General features: G+C 36.7%; 1 protein-coding gene across 5 annotated transcripts in view; it reads right to left on the bottom strand.

Annotated features, from left to right (window-relative positions):
• The window catches only part of TRAPPC9 (trafficking protein particle complex subunit 9), a 520942-nt gene that overhangs the window by 463695 nt on the left and 31613 nt on the right, over positions 1 to 25634 (bottom strand). For 4 of the 5 annotated variants that reach the window (XM_050890669.1, XM_050890668.1, XM_050890671.1 and 1 more), the window contains 2 exons: positions 23335 to 23478; positions 6181 to 6307 (listed from right to left, as the gene is read on the bottom strand). In XM_050890669.1, coding sequence (XP_050746626.1) covers positions 6181 to 6307; positions 23335 to 23478 — 271 coding nt within the window. The remainder of the gene's footprint in view (positions 1 to 6180; positions 6308 to 23334; positions 23479 to 25634) is intronic. The other variant, XM_050890672.1, reaches the window with a different exon arrangement.

Genomic DNA, 25634 nt, shown 5'->3' with positions numbered 1-25634 from the left:
ATAATTTTATAATATTTTATTTATTCTATTTTATAATAGATGGTTGTGTTAAAAATGAGCTGATAAATACTGACACACTGAGTAGATTAAACACTGAGCTGATGAAAGGACTTGAAATGGAAAACATGAAGTAAACACCTACAGTACAAAAGAAAGTAACACCAACCCAAGGAAACTAAAGACAAAGTTTCAGAAAGCTCTCAGAATATAAATACCAAAGGAAAAACATCTTCTGTAGAAATCACCAAAACCAAAACTAGCCAGATTGGTGATTTGAAATCCAGCTATTAATTTCCAAGTTAAGTGCAGACTGAACAGATACCCCACAAGTCCAGTGCCGAAAGCAACGAAATATTTAACTTACACCCAGACCAGAAGCCAGACAAAACTTCATTGGACAATGTAATAAAGAACTCCTCCAAGTGAATAAAACAAATTTTAAAACAGTTAAAATGCACAGAGTTCTTTCTGGAAGGAAGGAAGGAAACATCCCAGAACTTTGAGTGGGTTTGTTGAAGGACCAGAAAGCAATTACACATAGACAGAAAACAAACATAGACTATATCCCTGTTAGATGCAAATCCCTGCAATACCATGCAGGGAAATCACTGGCCTTCCAACGCTGATGGGAAATTAAAGACTAAATATTGGGCATAAGAACAAGCAATAAATTAGTGGATATTCCGTAAAAGTAGCAGCATTATAAAAGCCTGTAAGAATCCTAGTTACTTAGAGTCAGGAAGGCGTGAGGAAAGGAAAAACAAAAGGTGAATAAAGGCAACATTCAGTATCGTAGCTATTTTGCTACAGTCTATTAAGCTTGAAGTATTTGTGCTTTTAATTAAGAATGTCATCAAGAGACAGGAATCTCCCGTTTATAATCATTCATGGATTAAATTTCTAACTTTTTTAGAATTTAGTTTTCAATTAAAAAAAATTCCTGTAGAATAAAACTAGAACTTTTGCTAATTGCTAGAGGCATTCCACCACACTGAGGTAGACAAGCAAGAATGAAATAAAATGCTTGCAAAACTTCCCAGCAGTAAACTTTTAAAAGATACTTAAAGATATGTGCCAAGACGAACAACAACAGAGTCTAACTCCCCTAGAGTCCCTAGGGGACTTCTAAAAGCAATTAAGAGGCCAAGTGCAAGAATGCTAGAAAACCCCAACTTGTTTGAAGATCAACTCCCTTCTTCCCCCCCTTCCTACATCCACCTCCCACAGTAAAACTTATCTCACTGGAATTCTTTGCTAATGCCATAATAAACCAAAGAGGTTATGTTACAGTACATGATTAAGTTGTCATGTTTTATGAAGTTCTTCAAATAGTATGACAAGAGCATTGGAGCACTAAAAGAAACCTGCCTTCCTCAGCTGTAAAGGTCATACAAACAACTTAAAATCAAGTGTCTTCACTTTGGAAAGCAGTTAAGTACGCTTTACATGTTAAAAGAGTTTTGCATCATTTACAGGATATGACCGAAGTCATTCACTTGCCAAAGTTACAGAATTATACTTAATTTCAAAATAATAAACTATTACTGAGAACATGAAAATAAGTCCTCAGCACGTTAAAGAACAGTTGTATCAATATCCCACTAATAAAAAGTACATACATACAAGAAAACAATTTGTTTTAAAAATTACCCAAATCATTCAAGATAACGTGCTACTGCTGAAAAATAATGAAGCTGTAAGAGTAACACTACACAGACATGTTATCTCTGTGATATAAAACACCTGATAAGAAGTTACTAGATAACACTAAAAGTATTTTGGAACAAGAAATAAATCACATCCATATATCATCTGTTGGTGACACTTAGTGTCAGCATCGCAATCAAATGCAAAATAACAGACAATGAGCCTGAGGAATAAAGAGAAACTATGACAGATTGCTGAATATTTCATATTTTGAAACCTCTTCTGATAGAATTTTGTTACAAATTAGAATGCAACTTAAAGCAAAACATGTAAATTATACTTTTTTGAGGAAACGTTACATTTGATAAAGTGCTAATAAAAAGGAATTTTATTTTATATATATAGAAAGAAGTGCTTTGGCTTATCCATCATTCTTATATAAATACTGGTGGATAACCTTTTTTATCTTAATGCATGACAGTGGAAGGAATGTTCTTCAACCACATATTAGACAGCTATACCCTCACAGGTTATACATAGAACATTAATTCCTTTGTGTGAAAAGCTTCAGTAACGTACATTTTCTAGCCTCTGGCCCAGCCCAACTGAATTCCAATAAGTGACAATTAGGAATTACAAAATAATTTCACTAGCTACCCAGATGATCAAAATCTTGTATTTGGAAAAAGTTGTGTTAATTAAAAACAACCTTGCTTAGAGGGGAAATGAAATGAAAATGAAATGAAAAAAATTTACAAAAAATCCACCCTGCTAAGTAAACAGAGGGAAGGAAAAAAACGGCACCAAGTAAATTTAAAGTAGTAAGAAAAGTATATAAGGACAACTAAAAGACATCAGTGGTGAAAAGGAAGAAAATTCTTTCTTCTGTTAAGTATATTAGTAAGAAAATCAGTTTTAACACAGGTAAGTTATGAAAATGGGAATAGTGCTTCTATTAGAATAGAAAGACAATAAATTCTTCTATTTTGTATTACAAAAAATACTAGATGATGATTTTATAGTATGCTATAATGGAATCCTTTCCAATCCAACATGCTTTTAATTTCTGAAGCTTCATCAAAAGAAATAAAAATTCATCAAGGAGCTTTCCAGATTGCACTACAGTGTTTGAAACGTCAAAAAAAAAAAAAAAAAATCCCCAAATTCCAAAAGGCTAAAAGAAAATATATAAAAATATGATAATCTTTAAAGCACGTCAATAATACACCAAGCATCTAGTTAAAAGACATGATACACACACAAAAAAGACTATAAAGAATACCATACTTAAATAAAGGACAGCTAGACATTAAATACTAGTTAACATGAGTAATGGAATATAAAGATTTTGCCAAGCCAAATCTCTTCTATTGCTTTACAGGTATGGGGGAGAAAAAGGTAACAGTGCTACTATGTACCAATTTCACTGTGGCATTTCAATGTTCGACAGTATTTTGATTAAGAAATCTGCATCCAAAATAAGCACCTCACATTAAATGGATTAAAAACTATTGGACCATGAAATGCCAACAGTGAATAGAAGTCATCTTCATCAGTAAACGTGTATGTTTCTAGAGGGCTCTAGTATGGATTGAATCATAAGCTTAGGTTATTCAACATTGATCAAAACCACATTTCCACACATTTATGTCTCAAAAATTAACATGATTTACCTCAAAGAGCTCTGCAGTCCTGCAGCACAGCTATTTTCCAACTAGCTGGACAGCTCTACAATACACTAGGTCTGCTGTGTAGATGTAACTGGAGGCTTTCTATTTAGACGCAACTAATATTTTGTTGTATTACAGATTTTTATCACTATGGCTTTTCTAGAACTTTCAAAAGACGAGAAGAGGGAAGGGGGAGAGGAGCACAAACAGCAATTCTCAGCTGTTAAATAATGTTGATGTTGGGTTCCTCACCCCATGGCCAAACAGCAGCAACTATTTTCAACACTCCAAGCGCAGCCAGGTCAGCACAAGCTGATACTGTAAATGAAGCACCTGGATGGTGAGCAATTTCTCAAAGCTAGCCCTAGCAATAACAAGTAAATATGATGTGCTTGTCCCCTTCTCTCAGCATACAAAACATTTTAAGTGAGGCAGAGCCTTTCCCATTGAAGTTTTGGTAATCTGTTGCCAAAGTTTTGACTGGCCTCTATATGCATGACTCCTATAAAAAAGGATTCAATCGGCATTTCCCATATCTTCCAGACTTGCATTTTCTTCAATATTCAGCATGGAGAAGAACAAGAAAGCGCTATGGAATATATCCAGTACAATCCACCCCCTCCATGGTTTAAAAGTTAAGCAAAAAGCAAAAACCTGAGACTAATTCAGGATTTAACACTTCACAGCTAAACGCAATGCTGCTTTTTTAGCACAAGTTAAAAGTTAAGACTCAAGGGAACTTTAGCATCGCATTTCTGCACCTATTTGACAGCCAAGGCAGACAGATACCATACACAGTCAGATTAAGGAAGGTAGTTTTAGTTTTATACTGTGTAATACTGAGATTGTTCCTAGAACAGAGATCTGCAAGAGGCACTAAGTGGCTGACAGCACTCTTGCTCTCAAAAGAAAGTATTTTGCCTTAAAAACGTTTTTATGGAAGCTTTTACTCCAACTTCTCTCTACAATCACACAACTCAAGTACTAGAAAGGACTATACAAGTTTGCTTAATTAACTTCAATTTTTTTAATACTATTTAATTTTTCTTTCTAAAAAAAGCCTAGGTTAAAATTTGCACTAAGTTTGTTGTCTAAAAACTTTCAGGAGAAGAAATACAGGCCTCCTTCATGTATTTAGCTGGGAACCTGCCTTCAGAATGTACTGACCAGAGAACTCATCTAACACACAGTTACCTGAACTTGTCACTGGACGTCTTTAAGGTCAATGGAAAATGGGTCAATACAGTCCACATACTCCCGTAATTCAACTCATCCTAAAGCAGGTATCTAAATTAGGTTAGAAAAACCTGGAAGTGACTACCTATGTGTCTTGACTGCAAATATGATCTAGGATAGTCAAATATGACTAGTTTAGCTCTATACATAGATTTTTTTGTGAAACTAAATCAACCCCAAGGTCAGTTGATAATAAATTACTCAAATAGCTTTCCCACTGTAATATGTAGCTTTGGTTCTAACAGTTAAGGTTTTGTGATCACATGTCCTCATTGCGTGTTTTCCAGCAAAGAAGCTGATACCAGCTGCAACTCCGAAGTATGGACTGCACCACCAAACAGGCAACACAAAGCAGGTATCTGCAGAATCCCCCTAGACGATTTGTCAGTGCTAACTGAATCCACTGAAGGGACAATGCTGGAAGATCTCAGGGAAGACGCATTTTTCCCCCGGGAGTGCACATTAAAAGTGGGGTGACCCAGGTGGTCCAACCGGGAGAAAAAACAGTTTCCAGGACACCACTGGAAACTGTGCGACCATTCTGATTCTGCATACAATTCCATCTGACCACATACAACCATACGCTCCAGTCAAACCTGCACCTTAAGCAAGCACCTCCCACACAACAAATTGTTAGTGCCAACAGACCTATCATGTTAAATGCACTACAAATAGTTAGACAAGGTCTCTTTCTTCAGTAAATGTGGAAAAAAAAAAAAAAATGAAGTCAGAGAGAACACAGTAAAACTAATTGTATCATGAAAAATGGTCATAGAGTAAAACATTCATTTTCATTTTAGAGACTAAAAGTAATCTGAAAAAAATATAATTTTCACTCTTTGGTTATACACTTTATTATCTCTCTGTGATACCAGAACTTTTGCTTCATGAAATGTTTGATGACATCCCACTGAGAACTCAAATCTCTATGAGAACTCCTTTCAATAACTTCTACCATATTTTTGCTGAATAGCAATTATCTTTCCTTCAAAAAGCCACTTCTTGACAAAGATTTTCTTTTAGCCTTTTCTTTTATTATTGATGCCCAGTGCCCGTTTTCTCTCTCTCTCTCTGACGCTCTCTAATACTTCATGCTAGGCTTTAATCTAAACAAGGTATTATTCATTGGACGGACTGCATGATGTGCCTTGGCACCCAGGCACAAAAAGGAACATAGATTTAGAATAGGCCAGTGAAGGCGCCAGCTTGAAAATGCAGCATCTGGAAGGGAACAGCTACAAAAGGCATCAGTTCCAGCTGAGTTCCAGGCTCCATGGATGGAGACAGCATCCAACTTGTGGACCTTCAGTATGATCAGGTATCTAACTTAAATCTCAGCGGCAATTACAAAATACTTTTCTTCGATTGTACCAGAAACTTTTGAATGACAGTTTAAAAAAAAAAAACAACAAACCTCTCTCCTTCTGAAACTAAAGGCCACAGAAAGTATTTTCTGCTCAAAGGCTCTATTTTTGCCTAAGAACTTCTCAAAACAATTTGACATTTTGACATTTTTCCATGTTATTGTGAACAACTTACGTAAACTGAGAAGACTTCATCCTTCCAGTATCCTTTAAAATTTGACAGGTACTGTGGAAAAGTTAAAGATTGCATTTTGGAGTCTTACCTCACAATAGGCAATTTGGTGAACGGAACAGGAGGTAACTTCAAACCATCTGGAAGAGTGATGAATTCCATTGTACCAGGGCATTTTGCTGTGTAGCTTTCCAAGCTCTGTGTTACATCTTTCTTTTCTAGAAAATAAATTTGTTTAAAATAAAATTTGTTACATGTAAATTTGAAATTTTTTTTAAGAGTTTAAGATGAAGTTATAACCTAAAGTTTTTCTTGGGGTTTTTGTCGTGGTTTAACCCCAGTCAGAAGCCAAGCACTACACAGACGCTCCCTCGCTCCCCGTCCCCCTCCCCCTGCTCCCAGTGGGATGGGGAGGAGAATCGGGAAAGAAGGCAGAACTCGTGGGTTGAGATAAGAACAGTTTAATAACTAAAGTAAAATATAAAATTAACAATAATAATAATGAAATAAAATACTACTACTACTACTAATAGTAATGAAAAGGAATATAACAAAAAAAAAAAGGGGGGGGGGGAACCCAGTGATGCACAATGCAATTGCTCACCACCCGCTGACCAATGCCAGAGCCGCGATCCACACCTCCTGGCCAACTCCCCCCAGTTTATATACTGGAAATTTGGGGATCGAACCCGCGACCTTTTTGCGTTAATAGCACCACGCTCTAACAAACTGAGCTAACCACTGGACATGCTGTTCCATGATATGGAATACCCCTTTGGCTAGTTCAGGTCAGCTGCCCCGGCTCTGCTCCCTCCCAGCTTCTTGCACACCTGCTTGCTGGCAGAGCATGGGAAACTGAAAAGTCCTTGGCTTAAGATAAGCGCTACTTAGCAACGACTAAAACATCAGAGTGTTATCAACATCATTCTCACACTAAATCCAAAACACAGCACTGTACCAGCTACTAAGAAGAGAGTTAACTCTGTCCCAGCCAAAACCAGGACAGTTTTTTACATTTATACAAAATAACTCTAATGGAATGCCAACTAATTTTTGCATACAATGCTTAGAGTTATGCTCCAGAAGCCTTAATGGAAGGATCAAATATAATTAAGTGACCTTAAGCAAGACAGTTTTCTGGACTTTTCAGAATTTTTAAAGTGTCAGTCTATACTTACTTTTTGTTAATTTTTTCATTGTTAAAATAAAGATTTCTACAATTTATCTAGTAAATCTACATATCCAACACAATTGGCCTCAAGCATGTTAAGGTTATTAATAATAGCATTGTTATGTGAACAAGCCCTGCTCTGAAACACTAGCTGAAACAATACCAAAGGCAAAGAAGAGAAATAAATTACTTTTGATGTTACCTTGTATTAGAACTACCTAATTCTTAAAATAATTGTACTATATTATGCTACTAAATCATAACAACTGGTAAGAAAATTTTTCTTTGGTTTTGCTTAAAAATACAAGAACATTCAAACAAACATATGTTATTTGGGTTATCTTCAATGACATACAATAAATGCTTATGAATTTTATCCAACAATTATTTTCAACAATGTATACAATTGTGTCTCCAGAAAAAAAATGTCTATTTGGAAATATATAGCCTGAACGCAAAATTATATTTCTCTGATGAAATAGGAGTCTGCAAACAGAATAAGCCTAAGAGTGTGTGTTTAGAGGGGAGAATGAGATAGCTGACAAGTCTTAGACCTATATTGTTTTAAAGCACAGTCAACATTCCTCCATATATGTGCTACCAATAAAAATAACTATTCCATAACTAAACTGTTTCTAGAAAATACTTCAGAGATCAAAATACTCAATGATAAAACAAAATAAAAAAGGGAAGGGTGATAGCAAATACTGCTTTCCAAAAAAACTGCTTAGACAAGTGTATTGTGTTTATGCAGCAAAGTTTTGGTAGCGAGGGGTGCTGTAGGGGTGGCCTTTGGGAGAAGAGACCAGGAGTAGCTCCATGTCGGAGAGAGCCAGTTCCAGCCAACTCCAAAATGGACCCACCGCTGCCCAAAGCCGAGCCCATCAGCTATACTGGTGGCACCTCTATGATAACATATTTATATGATAACATATTTAAGAAAGGGTAAAAAATGCTGCGTAGCAGCTGTGAGAGGAAGGAGTGAGAAAAATGTGAGAGAAACATATCCTGTAAACCATGCCACTGCCCAAAACACCATCTTGGGCCGTGAAAGGCACAAACATCCACTGATGTTTGTGCTGCCTGCATCAATCCAGCTTAGTTTGTAAGCTACTAATGCCATGAGTACATACTCTTTCAAAGCAAATAAACATTGACTGTAATTGCCTTCACTATGAAATTAATGCCACATAACTGACAAATTGCCTTGCTTGTGTCTGTGTTTCACTGCACTGTCTCTTGAGCCACTCACCACATTTTAACTGCGTGTAGAAAATGTTCCCAAAAATATATTATGAGGCATACACATACACTCAGATCAGCGTAGCACAGCCAGGATTGTAGTGGCTCAAGACTGAGTACTTTCATTAAAATTTCAGGCTACAGCATTCAGGTTGTTATTTGCCATGTTACGTGAGCAAGGGCACATAGTACAAGTAGAATTCACTGAGATGGAAAGCATCACAGCTACCAAGAATGATGAAGACAACACTACAGTATGCGCTTAATTCTGCTTGAAACCGGAGGTCTGTCATTCTGAAGAACTGGCTTTCATTTCCTACTGTGAAACACTGTCAATTATTGTATTCAAAGAAAGCATGCTGCCCCTTGCAAAAAGAATTTGTTTATAGATTTTAGAGTCGCATTTTTATTTCACAGTAGAAGCTCAGCATGCTTTCCGCAAAGACAAGGCTAAACCAAGATGTTTTTCTATGCTGATATTGTATGAAATGCAGTTTAAAACATGCTGCTGCCAAGCCAGCAGCTCTATTACTTTTTACTTAGCACTGCATCTCAGCTGAGATGCTAAAGGAATCTACATCAATAGGACATACCAAGACGCATTCATGATGCAAAAGAGCAAGAGATGCATGATCTTGCCTGAGAGGTACTTCTGAAAGCAAATGTTGGAGCCTTTCTCCCTTGACTGAGCACCTCTGCTACCTGACCTCTGTGGTATGAATGAATGAGACAAACTTCTCTACTTAGTCAAATTTGCAAAGCCTAATAGTTGCCAAAAACCTGCTACAAGACAGCTAGTTTCAAACAGCTCTGAATTCTCCTAGCATCTGCCTGGCTGTCATCGTATTTTGACACAATCAGAAACTGCACGAACCTCCTGGGAGGATCTATTCGACTACTAAGTCTCCTGACCCACAGTTTAGAAGACTGACTGTGACTGAAACAGTTATCACTGGTACTTATCTTTCTCTTTGCAAAGAAGAGATAAAAAACAGCTACTCTTGGAGGTCATTACCCACCTAGTGTCTTCATGCTTGTATATATCAGCAAGAAAGCAACCACCACTTGATCCTTTGACCTGTGAATTCACCTCAACAGCTGTAAAAGCCTGCACTGCAGCTGGAAACACTACTGGATACTCTTGTGTAGGTATTACAGAGACTCATTCATTGAGTGAGAAATGATGGGTTATTTCCTCATCTGGAATAACTACGCTCATGATTTTTTTTTCTCCAGTTTCTCTCCAGACTCATTGAAAGATCAGGATCATAGAACGGCTGTAACCAAATAAAGCTGAACAAAGCCATAGTCAGTATTGCCACTCGAGCACATACTTTTCAGTTTGTTAAGTATAACCTCATAGTACAATTTCCCCATTTCATACCAAATTTTTTTCATTGCCCCTTGAAAAGCAGCCCTTTTTTGGCTACTTCTGACAACTGAAAATTTTGCACGTCCACCAGTATTCTTCATGATTTTTTTGCTTAACTACTTTATGTCAACAAAATAAACATTGGTTTTGTCCCAAAGCTGCTTCGAACCTTCTTCTGAGAACACAAAAATCTGAAAGCTTCAGTTGCACAGTTAGAAACCATTTGTGACTGAAAGCTACTAAACGTGAAAAAGAAAAGTCTTTCTGCTAGTTTCACAATAATGTGAAGCGGTATTTCACAATAATGGAGCCACTGAAAAATCAGACCAGGACAGGAAAGAAGGTCAGTTATAGACCAACATTTTTAAGCACTTCAGTAACTGTGATTTAACAGTATCACACGAACAGCATTTCATGCTTTGGCAGATAATGGAGAAAATTAGAAGAACACAATTGCTATAACTGTATGTTTTAGCTCTTTAATATTTGAAGAAATTTAAAATATCTGTACTTGGTCTCAGCCACTACCCATTAAAAAACTAAGTCAAATATTAAAAAAACAACATTTATTCTCTGGCAAACAATTGGTTGATCTTGTTTTGATCAAGTCATTGTGTCCCTTGCAGAACAACCTACAGCAGGGTAGAATGAAGAAAGGGAACAGTTTATGTCTGACCTGCCAATTACACTGGAAGACAAACAACTTTCTGTTTCCTTATGCAACTTGCTAAGATATTGAAAAAGGAAGTTGGGAAACAAATAGCTAAAAGCCTTCTGATTTCAATTTTCCCCTGGTGATAAGCCCAGAATCAAAGTTTTAACAGAAACTAGTACCCAGGGTTCTTTGTGCTGGCTGAGCTTTTCCTTCCCCCTTGAGAACAGCAAATAATGTTCACAAAGGAGAAGTCCGAGGAGATCTCCAGCAGCAGTCAGCCCCTGAGAAGCGGCAGCCAGCTGGCCTATTCAACTCTCTCAGGAACAGAGTCAAACATATCCTTGATAAATTACTAGTAACATGTGACAAGACAGAAAAGTCAGCCTGACAGCAGAAAAAGCAAGAGAAACAGTAGTTTCTGCACCCAGAAACATAGGTATTTCCTTCACAAAAAAGAAAAAGTTGCTTGGTGAGCCCTCTTACAACTAGAGAAGGAAAAAAAGTCAGTGTCTGCTGCCAGGGAGATCTTCAGCATCACCCTGCCATCGGGACGCAGTGTATTCTTTAAAACTAGATTACAGCTAGGTTCTTTAGAACTTAGAACTAGAAAAGAATTTCAAAAAGGCCACAAAATACGTTAAGACCCTCACAAAAGCTCAAGTAGAAATTGAGTATGCATAGACAGTAACTGCTACAAACTTTTTACCTTGAAGTTAATCACCAGATCATAGCATGTACGCAAATGTCTTCACGACCTTTCAGGTAGTCCCTCAACTCTAGTTTCAGATAGATGCAGATGGACAGTAAGCATCCTATTTGTATACTCAGTACATCACTCTTCACTACCACAAGCAAGCTAATGTTGCAAGCGAAGTGCCTCAGCAAGACTTGCATGATCAATCCACTAATTCAGTATTTCGGTTGTTTAATTCAGCAGAACAGAGCAGGTCTCCTCTAATTTGCAGGCAAGCATCACCTGTTTTTCCATTACATTAAGTCTGATAGGTATTAGACGACAGCATTTTCTACAGTTTTAGTAAACAAACAGCATCTCTAATATTTTTCTGAAAAATACATTGTCGTGGTTTAACCCCAGCCAGCAGCTAAGCACCACGCAGCCGCTCGCTCACTGCCCCCCCACCCCTGGGATGGGGGAGAGAATCAGGAAAAAAAACTCGTGAGTTGAGATAAAGACAGTTTAATAGGACAGAAAGGAATGAAAAACAATGATAATGATAATAATAATAATATGACAATAGCAATACTAAAAGAATTAAACTATACAAAGCAAGTGGTGCACAATGCAATTGCTCACCACTCGTTGACCGATGCCCAGTTAGTTCCCGAGCCGCGATCCGCGCCGCCCGGCCAACTCCCCCCTGTTTATATACTGGGCATGACGTTCCATGGTATGGAATACCCCTTTGGCTAGTTCAAGTCAGCTGCCCCGGCTCTGCTGCCTCCCAGCTTCTTGCACACCTGCTTACTGGCAGAGCACGGGAAACTGGAAAGTCCTTGGCTGAAGATAAGTGCTACTTAGCAACAACTAAAACATCAGAGTGTTATCAACATCATTCTCACACTAAATCCAAAACACAGCACTGTAACAGCTACTAAGAAGAAAATTAACTCTGTCCCAGCTGAAACCAGGACATACATGGAACAAGTAAACATGACTTCAAACTGCTCAGAGATCTGATATTTGAACAAGTTGCTTTGAAAACAACGCAAGGAATGCTGGGGTCTCATTCCAATATTCTCTACTGCAATAAATCTCAGCACTTACCTATGGTTTTATACTGCCCTGAACAGCTACATTTCAGACTCCTACCTATATTCATTAGGTCATCAGTTAAACAGGAAGCACATGCAAGCTGACTGGCTAACTGGATGACAAAATGACCAAAGCAAGTGAGAACTAATGGTCTTTTTTCCTTTGCCTCTTCAGGGCACTGTTAGCATCTGCCTTTTCTATGTATAAACAACTGTCACGAAAACTGGAACAAAATTAACATCTCTGATCTGTTCTCCACACCATGTTTTGTCAATAGACTCAAAAGCTATTATTACGGGGAAAACCAGAAAGGCACCAGCAGACAGCATATTATATGAATCCTGTTTCTTTGAGGAAATCAAGCAAAATAAATCTCTAAATAAATGCAGTGGAGACTAAAACTAATAAAATTCACAGTTTGACACAGAAAAGAGCATGAACAACAAGAAAATAATTGATCTATGCTACCCAGAGATTTGCTAGACTCACTTTCATGAACATATTCTCATGAACAATATCAAAGAAAGTGGCTCCATTCACACAAAGAAGAGAATGAGAGCAAAAGGATTCAGTTATTTGTTGTGTAATAATTTCTTTTTCAAAGATGAGCTATCAGCTTTACTACTAACTTTGCAGGAAGGAGGGGGGAAGAAGATAATCTTTTCAACATAAATAAAAATAGAAGAGTTGTCTGCTAGAAGCAAAATGTTTTCTGCTTCTAAGTTGACCACCACAGAGAGAGAGAATGGGAAGATACTGACTAAAGACAACACGGTCTTCTATTACAAGATTTTTAATAATTATATAAAATGTGTACACATTAAGTCACAGCCAGTTTGAAATTCACAGCTAGCACAAAAATATTTTTAGATAAAATCTCATGAAAAATTGACATAGCTGAAAGTCAGAGTTCAGAAACGTGCCACTAAAATTTCAGTATCTAGTTCTCCACCGTATCTGAGAACTTCAGATGTCTGTATACTTGGAATTCTACAAAAATATATTTTGTACATACAAAATCAGTATGTAAACCACTGAACAATATTAATGATTTTTTCATGTTAAGAAATACCAGAAGACCTACCTTAACATAAAGTGGAGCAAATTAAGCAGAGATAACTTCCATAACAATAAAAAAAGTTACGGACTGCTGCGAAGCTGCTTCTGAGCAAAGTAGGCTTTGTGAAAATTTACAGATACAATGGCATAATGGTTAAACACATCTGATTTTGTATTTTGGGTGGAAGAAGCACAGAGACAGACGATGGCAAGAACAACACACTAATTTCTGTAGGACATTTTCCCCAATATACTGTTATGCAAAGTCACAGGAATTTGGCCAGAGAGGATTACCATGATTCAAAGTTTCAATGCCTCCACTAGCGATACAAAGAGAAGAGACTCTTGCTTGAGAAAAGGACAGTTTAATTGTTTAAAAAACTAGACAACTGTCTGAAAACTTACAACGAAAACATCAGCTCTCTCTACTAACATATAGTCGAGTTTTCCCATCCTTTTGAAAAAAACATTTCTTCAGTATCACTCCTAGATCTTACTCTTCTTTTCTTAGCACATCCGATCATACTCAATGGACATCATATGGGGAGTTCGCCAAAGTACATGGATGATCCTCTTTTAAACATGGATATTTCTTTTTACATACGAAGTGCTACTTTCAGTAGCAGCCTTGATTCCAGTGCCTTCATTTGGATTTAGGCTAAAGAGAGCAGTATCGAGTCTGTTAAGTGTCATATAAAATTTATTTGAATTTTAGTAATATAGCACCTCCTAAAATAGCTTCCTTCAGTACAAAAATATTAGCTCTTAAAAATACAGCACAAATTCTTCATGTCTTCATATTGCCAATTAAAGTACGTCTTCCCCAAAGTACTTTTTTTTTCTGGAACAAAGACTTTGCAACTTGTCTTCATTTGAACACTTCATCTTTTCCCTCAATTAATCAAATCAGGTTTCTTCAAAAATCAGAGGTAGCTACACAAACATAGGAATTTTGAGCTAAAGCTCAGAAACTTCATTTTGTTCATGAATGACTTCAAACAAATTAATAGGAAACTTTTGTTATAAAGAAATGCACTATTTTATTGTTATGATAGATCTTCTGTTTTACCTAAGAATTTGGATATGGTATTGGCTGGATTTTTTGTCTGTACCTCATCAACACGCCAGTCTAAACAAAGGGACTGGGGGGGGGATAAAAAAGCAGGAAAAAGTGTTGCAGATAAACAATTCCTAGGAACAAGAGCATATAACAGCGCTGAATTTTTATAGTACACAACTGAAGAAAACAGAACTAGATGAAAAGCGGCAAAATTCATGGTACCATGATGAATAAGAAAAGTTAAGTGGCTTCTAAGAAGCTTCCTCCTGCTTCATGTACAATCTCCGAAGCCTGTTATTACAGTATGTCAGAAAGCATTTACATTCAAGTTTTTTTAATATATTCCTTCTTACGCCATATTGTGCCACTGCTATACATCAAACACACGAGGTGACAAGTCTGTTCAATTACTTTTTTTAATATACACACATACACTTTTTTAATATATATGTACACAGATAAGATATGGCACTATGCTGAAGCTGTAAAAAGATTTCCAATTAATGGCTAAGAACCTACCATGCTGCTATAAATACTCCCTGGTAATTATATTGAAGATTTCAGTCTTCATCCTGAAATCAGTTAATTTTAATATTGTAAGACCAACCAAACTAACTCTCTTTTGAAAGATTTATTGGTTAGGCAAAAACAACTTGCAGGTACTTTGTCAACTAAAATACAATGCAGTGCATTAAAACCAGTTCATTAGTGCCAGTTAAGTAAACCTCACTTCAACTCAGAAGTATTACATCAAGTTTTAATTTGCATTATATTCTCTGCTCAGTCTGATGAAAGCTTCATTCTTTTCCGCCCTTGAAATCAGGAACTTTTACCTTTCTAAAAATTAATTTACACACTATAGACGATCCTAGGGGAAATGCTGTCCTAATTTAAACACAGTATTCAGGAATAACGTTCCTTATGACTACAAAACATTGCCCAGTGCTGACAGGCTACGTCTATATTATCGAGTATTGCAGCGCAAAAGGAGAGAAGTTATAGATCAAAGCAGTTTGTGCCTACGTTATGCACACTTCAGGGGATTACTTGTGACAGTCAGCATGAGCAGACCTTCTAAGAGAAGGTTTCCAACACAGGATCTCTTACTTGCCACTCAAGAAACAATATCACAATCAAGTCTACTCTAGAAACTCTTCTAAATAACCCTGGCCCAGCAACAAATTGTGATATTGCCATTTTTGCCAGTTTCCTAATAGCTTACAACTGTTTTGAAAAGCAAAAGCCACATGACTAATAATCTCTCTCCTCAACACCATAATCTCAGTCACTTACTGTTTCTTTCTATCTCTTCTAATCATTAATTAATCAATGTACCAAAAGGTGGGTTTTTTTTTAGTTCAGGAACATTGTATTAACTAAATCACACTCATTTAAATGCTCCATCATTCCTTGGAAAGAAGTCACGCTTCAAAGATGTTCCAACTCCTTCCCATTAGATCACAATTATCCATATGCCTACTATTATTTACTATCATTAAATCATTTACCCAGTACAGATACCAAATTTACTGAACTCCAGATGGGTTCAAAGGATGGAATTCAGTTTAATACTTCAAGAGAAGTGTCAATGACTAGGGTCAGGTGCAGATACCTAGTCAGTACTGAGATAGCCATATATGTGTAAAGGGAGTGATGAATCTTGTCAAAAGAATCACTGGGATGGCCAGGATCATTAGGATGACTAGGATGCAGACATCTACACTGAAGACACACCCACCTCAGTTAGAAGAACTTCCATCCCTCTCTGAACTCTTAAAAAAATGCAGAAATGCATTTGCCATTTGTAATATTAAAATGAGAATGAAGACAATTTAAGAAATCCTTTAATTGCAACTGTTAGTAGTTCAACTATTTAATTTTAAAATTCTTTTAGCTTCTTTGAACCTTATCTGGTACCTGAAATTTATTACTACTCATTTTACAGTTCAGATCGCTCCCCACCATAAACCATTTCTAATTACACTTTGAAAGAATTCCACAGATTTATTCTCTGTAGAGGAAGGATCAAGCCTCGGAATATTCCTTCCTAAAAAGAAAACCTTGATCAAAATTTTCTGATACAGCTCAATCTTCCCTGAGTGTCTCTTTTTATACCTCAATTATGTTTCAGTTCTGGCAGGCTTCCTGTTTCTAATCTGTCTGAAGAAGTTATTAGCTTTCATGAGTTCAGCAAGTTATGCCTCAAAATCTTTTCTGGGCTTATGTTCCTCCCCTCCCCCCATTTAATTTATCAGGGTTGACATCCCCTTCAACTTTCTATGTTGGATACAACATCCACTTTTATACAGTAAACTTTTTTTTTTCTCCCCCAATTGTATTTATTTTGCTGTTTAACTACCCTTGCTTTTTTTTCTTTTTTTTTTTTTTTAATTTATTTTAAGGAAGAAGGCGAATACACTCACTGAGAATCTACTATGACATCTTTAAGCAGTCTCCATGCTACCAGCAAACATACCACTCCTTTTAATTTCCTCCAATTAGCTTCTTTACTTTTATGTATCTCCTCCTTTCAAAGTTTATACTACTGTCAAAGTGGTTTGTTTATTTTAAAATCAGGCATTCACATTTGTTTATCCTATATTTTATTTCTAATACTTATAATCTTGTTTCCTGTGACATAAATATGAAGAACAGGAGAAAAAAAGAGGAGGAGCACAATGAGAATAGGCAGGAGGAAAGGCAAACAGAGGGGAGCAATGGCGAGCAACCAGCTCAAACTAAAAAAATGAGCTGAAGCTCTCAAGAACTCTTGCTACAGCAGCCTAAACAGGGAAAAAATGAGAAAGTCATAGCCAGACATAAACAGGAGAACAGGATACGGCTGGGTTAACATACCGGAACAAGTTGCTCCAGAAGTCCCTCAAAAAAGAGGTGGTTTTAAATTATTCCACGCTCTAGAGTAGCAGCAGTTGTTTATAGGTTTATAGGTTATTCTCATCCCTTTCTCCAGTGAAATGCCATTTAGTCAAATCTGTGTGGGGAAGTATAACTCACCAAGTACCCATGCAGCTTGATTTCATTTTCCCAGGTGTTTGGGTGGAAATTCAAGACAACGCTTTAAGTAAAGAACCTCAGAAACTGAGTCTGGTCTTACTGCTGCCAATATAGGCTTGGCAGAAGGGTTACACTTAAGGGCATTTACACATTCGCTTTTGGTCTAGCTGTCAATTTTTCCAAGCCCAGTTTAATATTCTTTCTTATTTCCTATATTTCTACATAGCAATTTGAAATTTAAATATCACCAAGTGAATGCATATGCAATCTGTTCTATAAATAAAAATGTCTGTAAAATACTGCATAGTTTCCTCTTTCAAGCTCTGAGATAGAAAGGCGTATTTTAAGAGTTGTCAGACACCATGTCTGACATCATCAAATTATGATCAGTCCAGGCTTAACCATAATTTCTAAAGATAAACAAGGTTTGGGGATTTTTTTCTTACATCAAGCTCATCACTTCTTTGCAAAAGGCACAGACCTCACCCCGGCAGTTGACATGTCAGCCATCACCTGAGCACAGCAGTCTTGAAAGGAGGACGAAAAGGTTCTGAAAGCAATCTCAGATTATTGGCATGCAGTCCCTGGTCCTCCAACTACCAACAGCTCTAAGCTGTCAAGGCATCAAAGTGGTCTGCCCAGCCAACACTGACAAGTCCATCACAACTGATCTAGAGGATGAGGGGAACTGAAATAGCATTCAGCATAAATTTTGGCAGAAATTTTTCATCAGGGAGGATGACCTCAGCACAGGCTGAGAATAGGCATCTTCTAGAAGGTGAGAGATTGTTTTCATGAGAAACATGAAACCTGGCTCCACAGCCTGGAGCCAAACTTACAAACCTCTAAGGTTTGCATGGCATGGATCAGCGTGTCATACAATTCCGAAGTGCCAAGTAATAGCCAGTACTGCAGTAGGGATAGAATCCTGCCACCATGGAGTTCAGAATCACATCAATGAAATTTAGACTACTAGGGATATTTCTGAAAATTCAACTCAGGACCTTTGAAAGGAACAAAACTCTTTTTCTTAGGTAGAGCTATGTTTTTATCATCCCACTGATCAAGTGCAGCCATGACATGCAGTCACTATCTGAGATAAACCATAAAAACAACTCCTGACCAAGTAATGATCTCAGCCACTCCGTGGTATTTCCTGTGCAATGCCTGCATGGAGATATATAAAGTAGGCACACTGAAAATCAAAATCCACACACAGAAATCCCTCCTAACAGAGACTGATGAACTCTGTTGATAAGGTTTGCTTCTGAAGATAAAATACCCAGCTACAGCAAGGAAACCCCCTAAATCCTTCATCACATGCAGGACCTTGTCTGTCCTCTGGTTGAAGAGAAGTGTCATAACAAGTTAAGTCTTTCACTAAAGATTTCATGTCTTTCAGCAGAATCAATGACTGTGGCCAGGGTGATGAGTATCCACTCTGGAGAGGGCATGCCTCTATCAAAGGGGCATTTGTAATGAAGCCCAGGTATCATTTTTAATTTGCTAGGGCTAAAAAAAATTTCTTCATGACATCAGTAGAAAGATAAATAAGCTAAAACTGTTCAAAATCTTATTCTCAGTGAGCAAAGAAGCCCTGATAACCAGATCAGCAAAACTGGAACAACAAGTCTATCTTATTTGCCAAACTGCCAGACATTTTGTGGTCATGGCTGTGGAACTTAGCCTATTTTTTTTTGGTCACTGCTGCTACTGAAAAGACTAAAGGCAAAGGTCATCACAGAAAGACTCTGAATTACATGATATCCACTATTCTCTGTCTTTCTGGTGTTGAGAGGTGAACATGTACATACATGAGAGGCCACGTGGTTGTTCTTCAGATTGTTAGCCAACATGGTTCTGTTTCTAAAGAGAGTATTCATATTAATCTAGGGAATGATAAGAGCAGGAGAACAGACGTTTTGAGACGCCAAGGCCATGCTAATGCTGTAATAGTACCTGTGCTGACAATCCAGTTGGCTAGAGAAGCACCTAAAGGGTCCCAAGAGAGCTCAGACAACCATGTAGGCTGTATCCAAAATCAATAATCATGATGGAGAGAAGAAAAAATATGGAACATTGTCATTTGTCTTGTTACCTTTGCCTGCTGACTATCCAGGACCAACAGGTAGAACTGGTGTCAAAAGGCCAACGTGCACCTTAATTTTAGCCCCCACAATCTCAAACCCCTGCCAGACTGCTTTGGGAACCAACCTCTGTCCTGAAGTCTGGTAACAGAGGATGCAGCTGGAACTAACAGTGGTGTCCAATGATACAAGAATCAACCACGCACAGGAATGACAGGAAGGCACCCGAGGACGTTTCAGGACGTACTTCTAGATACTGTTCTCTCCATCACCTACTGTCACTCACCTCAAGAATAAAGACATCCAGAACACTGGTCAACAGATGAAAAATTACTTCTGCATGTTTCATGCAAGGCAGAATCATCATAGAGTCAGTAGTTTAATTAATTAAGTACACAACAGATGGAGCAGTAGAGATCTCCAATGTGAACCCTGTCATCTCACTAGAAGGCTGAAAAGAACTAAAGCGCAACAACAATCACAGGACAGGAAGATCTTAATGGCAGAGGTATACTAAGCAGCACTGAAAATTGTACATTATTTCCCAAATAATAAAATAGACAGACTTCAAGGATCTTTAATGAACTGAATTCGCACACCAAAAAAAAAAAAAAAAAGGAATGAAGCATTCCTAGTTTCATCCCATACCATGAATGGTGAGAAAAGGTCACCTCAGTGCACTGAGATCCTTGCCACCACAAGCAAAACAGCAGGCATGACAGCTGGAAACCTACTGAATGTCTGAAAGAATGTGAGCTTGCAGGGGTGACGGACATGCTCTCTGTAAGTGGTTTTTGTGTGGACAGTCACATTTCAATAATAGCTGTTTCTAAGTAGCTCTGTGTTTAGACAGGCCCTAATAGATAAGCTAACTCAGAATCATTTGCACACAATACAAATCACAGTCCTTTTAAGTAGTATGGATATTATCAATAAAGATCCACAATAAAATATACTTGGAAAAAACCCCAATCTGACCTTACCCAAATCAAATTCAGTGTGAGCTGTACACACAGTGTTATATTTCAAAAAGCATTATGCAAAAGAGATAGATTTAATTCCAAGCAACTTTGCAATTGCACATTTTAATTCTTATTTACAGAAAGAGTGATTCTCAAGGGCTTGTCAACACTAAAACATAATGGCATGAGATTAGAAAGCTTTTATGCAGAATTTGGTACCTCTTTTTGCTAAGCAGAAGACTGCATTTTACATATTTATGTAACTAAATAGCTTAACTTTAAATCAGACTCTTAGCTTCCATGTTGTTAAAATAGTGACTGACATCTCCCATTTACTTGATGATATTTTTTATTCAGATTTGCCAGGCTCCATGGTTGGAAACTGTAATTCAAATAAACATATACAAAAGTTGTACTTTAAAATAATTATCAAATGTCATTCAATTAAAATATAAGAAAATTTTGTTTTAAACACAAAACAGTTTTGATGATGCATTTGTATTTCGCTAATAGAAGCAAGAGCTTCTAATTAATAGATCTTTCATTATACCTACTAAATCTCATCTTCTGAACTTCTACTTGAAGTGAACAAGAAATTTTTTTCTCTTTTCTGAACTTCCAGTATCTCAACATCAACTGAACTAGTAAATGAACAGAATTAGATTAAAAAACTAGAATGAGAGACTATTCCTTTTCTGTGTCTAGAGGCAGCTAATCCTGAGACAAAAAGGGTTAGATCAAGTTCCAGCGCTAAATGTTTAGCTGGTAACTTTTTTTCAGCTTAGAGTTTTCACTTCTATTTGTTCTATTTTTAAAAATGATCTGCAAACTACCTGAATTTTAAATACAAGCGTAGGATTTAACATATGTTATCAATTACAAGCTTTAAAAATATGAAGTTTGTTTGATTTAAGAAAAAACACATTCATAATATAAGGGAAACAGTTCACAGACTTAAAATAGTAAGTAGCATAATCCTGTGCATTCAAATCATCTTGCTTTTGTCCTTTACTGCAATCCAAGGTTGAAGGGGTTTTGTTTATTTTTTCCTAATATTCTGATATTTTAAAAAGAACTATAAATTTAAAGTAATTTTCTATGCTAAATGGACCCTTGCACAACATCACACAATACCAATCTCAGAAAAATTACCAAAAAATTACAAGCCAGAAATACATTTCTGGCACCATGATCCACACTCTAGCTAGTTTAGAACACCACTAACCGTGTCTGAGCAACATGCTGTCAATAAAAGACTTCAAACACAACAGCAAGTTCTATTTTGGATGTCTTCAGGAGAGAAGGAGAAAAAGATTCAGCTACTTTTCAAACAGACTGGAGAACATTTAGTTTGATTTTTCAAAGACACTAAACATCACAGTTATCATAGGTCTTATGAAACTGGAAGCTTTACTCAGACATATAACATCTGAAGACAAGAAACACAGAAGTTGCTTCTCTAAGATTTCAAACCTTTTTAGGATTAGGGATTAGCAGTATCATATGTGGACATGCATAGTAGAAGAGTTTAGAACCTTGTCTTCAGCCAAACTTTCCATACATAAATCAACGAAGCTTCATTAAAAGTCCTGGAAAATCCAAGGACCTTTTGACAGCAAATAAGATCTACAGACAGAAAGATAATTTATTCCAGTTTATCAGTTCCTGTCAGTTCCTCTCTGTCCTCCACTACTGATTTGAGCCACTAAACAGAGGGAATTCACTGGCAGGCAAAGACCCAAAGCTTGCCAGCAAAGTCACCAAGGAGAGACGTTTGGCCATAACTAAAGGGGAAAAGAGAAAAGAACAAACCTATACCATTTTACTCCCATCTTCTTCATTGTAAACATGGGAATAACTGAAAAAAATGCACTTTTTGCCTAGCTTACTGTGAATCAAAAACATTTTTTAAAACCTTTCATCACTAGTCCAAGCTCATTAATCTGGGTAATAAACAAACCTGTTTGAAATATTTTTCCTAAGAAACATAATACAAACATAACAGTTGTCACTGTTTGCTTTTCCAGGTGATTTTGTACATGCTGTGTGGCCCTCCCCCGCAAAAGGGTCCTGACACATCATTATCATTTCTGACAACCATCCACAGACACATTCATTCCATTGTCATCCACTGACTGATTTAATAAATCCCACTGAAATTTATTGCTGAATTAATTTTTTTTTCTGAAAGAAACCACAGAAACTTACAGAAACTTAAGCCTACTGTCCTAGTTAAACACTGCTTAATTCAATTCCATCACGTTCAGCTTCTACAAGTTCATTGTCTCAAATACAGAGACAAGGATCGTGCCTACTCCCTTAGATTAATTCTGTATCCACACTATGACTGTTTCGTCAGAAAACATATTTCATCAGAAAACTCATGGTAGATTCAGTCTGAACTACCGTACACTCTTCTTTTCTGAATTTACTTTTGAACCTCAACTCCTCTCAATCTCTTCATTAATAGCATTTATGAAGGTGCTAGTGTTTTTAAATAATACTTCTTTTTTTAATCCACACACAAATTAAGCCCTCTGAACATATTCTTACTATTTACAAAGGAAATAGAGTATTAGGCTTGAGGCAGTCAATCTACAGATGGAAAACATTAAAGGAAGTTTTATTTTAGATAATACACGTCAACGTCAGAACACTAATATTTAAAGCTAATAACACTGTATACGTGATTGATTACCATCAACAAGCTACCTCATGCATATACAGAATTCCCTAACTTCTGTGCTCTCCACTACTTCTCAAATTAAGTATATTTCAAAACAAAGTCACATTATTTGACTGTAGGACAGAAGAAAGTCCAAGTATCTCTTTCTTTTAAAAATCATACCTTGATCAGAAAGAAAATCCAGCATGGTCTGGAGAAGGAAAGACAGATGCCTGACGCATAGAGCAGGATTGCCCATTCTTCTGGAAGCATACACTAGTTCATGAAGCAAACGCATCTGTACTGCAGCCCATCCTCTATGAGTTCCTATGAAGTAAGCAGTCATTTAGTACTTTTTAAAGCTAGAAGTCATCACAAACCAATTGGTTTGGGTTTTCTTTATACACTAAGCAGTAATTTAATGACACTTCTAAAAATCACCCAATGGAACCAATAATTACAAAACCCAAATCTTGCACTCAAAAGAAAAGAAAAGTTAGGATCTTTGAGTTTGCTTGAATATTTAACTGTGAAAGCATTTTTTGTGTTATATGCTTGTCTATCAACTAATAAATTCATTTTCTGAATTCTAATGATAAAGTTAACACTTCCCATGAAGTAAAAACAAAACGATACACAAAACCTTTAAAGTTTTATATTTTCTAAATTCTCTGAACAAGAAATTCACATGAGATTTCATACAGAAACTTCATTTTTATCCAAATCAAGCACTTCTTAACTCTCTTTAAAGATCAAGCAAAAGCATTCCTCTAAATGCTTTCCTGGCCATTAAGAGGCAGTAAAAAGCAATAAAATTACAGGACATGAAGCACATTTCCTGATTTTCAGTCTTTAAAAACTAAGTTTCAGACTATAAATAATTTCATATTTGCAAAGTATCTATGGTAACAATAAATAGATCACTGTAATGTAACTTTTCTTTCAAAAATGTAATATGCAGTACTCTTCATGAAACTTAACCTGCTTTTACTAGTAAGCAAGAGCAATAATTTTTAAATAACACATATTCCAAGATGTGCAATACTTCATAAACTTCTAAACAGCCTTCCTTCTAATATTACCCTTCACCATTTGGCAAACTTTTCTTGAAATATTTACTGCAACCAAACCTTGAGAGTTTATATTTTGCACACAAGAGTCTCATTATTCTTCATGTGTGAAATGTCGTTCTTATCAAGTAGTTCTTACAGTTTACAGCAATCTTTCCATATGTCTCTGAAAGAGCCATTTTAGGGGTAAAATCTGACAAAGCACTTCAGTGCAACATAAAGGTAAGGTAAAAATGAAAGACAAACACCAATCATGTCACTTTTTTTTTTTTTTTTTAATCATCACTTCTTGCAGAACTTCTACAACCTCTTCTCCCAACACAGTCCCATCCCAGTCTCCTCCTTTTCCATCATAGGCCACAGCATATTTTTTCCAGTACACTCCCTCTTCCTAGACTCTTTGTATCCTTCTGTCTAGTCCACTTGGCATTTTCTGCCTCCTCTCACATTTTACTTCTTTCAGTGACTGCTAAAATCACACCAGTTTTAAAAAAACCCTAACCATCCACACGTACAGTGGGTTGTCTACATGCCTGTTTTGTCAATGGAGCTAAGCAAGCTTGGAAAATATCACCTAGTGGCTAGTCAGATGAGTTTTTCCATATTCTCCCTTGACTGAATTGACTAGATAGCTCCATTATTTCAATGGCTAAGTGACCTAGCATATACAGAAACAACTAAACTTACAACTGAACTTAGAAGACAACATCGAACTGGAATCCCAACAATAGTCAATGTACTCTCACAAAAGGGAGAAGAATATTCCAGCTGCTGTTCATTCATATTTAAACCAGTTCAGAGTTTTCGTACTGGTGAACTACACCTCCTTTCCACCAATAAATGCTCAGCCCATTGCTTGCTGCCGCTCTCCTGCAGCTACAACATCTAATGAATGGTCCCCAAAAATGCTACTATACAAAAGAATGCAAGTGTTTGGGCAACATGGAAAGGTTTACTTAAAAGGAGTTCCCAAGCAGCATATTAGCTGTCTCTTCCTTTAGAGGAAAAATGCAGCACAGTATATTAAAATCAAGACAACTTTTACAATTATTACTTTATTTACAGCTTTAGCTAACATTGATAAAATTGTTGAAACATAGCTTACATAAAGAAGGGCAGCAAGCAGCACATAACTTGCAGAAAGTGAACACAGTATTTAACAGCTACAAGAACTGGCATGTGTTCTTACGGACTATTTTTCCTTTGGTTTTTAATAGATGCAATAAAATAGTAATTCAAACAATATATGGCATCTAAAAACTGTTGAAATGTCTTAACCAAATGCTAGTCTTACAGATAACATCACTCTGATCTAATTTATGGAAAAATGTGACATATTTGACCCTACAGATACAGATATAATTACATTATATGTATCTATGTGTGTCTATATACAAAAATACGTAAAAGAAT

The sequence above is a fragment of the Gymnogyps californianus genome, chromosome 2, assembly GCF_018139145.2.
Source record: "Gymnogyps californianus isolate 813 chromosome 2, ASM1813914v2, whole genome shotgun sequence".
NCBI lineage: Eukaryota > Metazoa > Chordata > Aves > Accipitriformes > Cathartidae > Gymnogyps > Gymnogyps californianus.
This window is presented reverse-complemented; position numbering and strand designations above follow the sequence as displayed.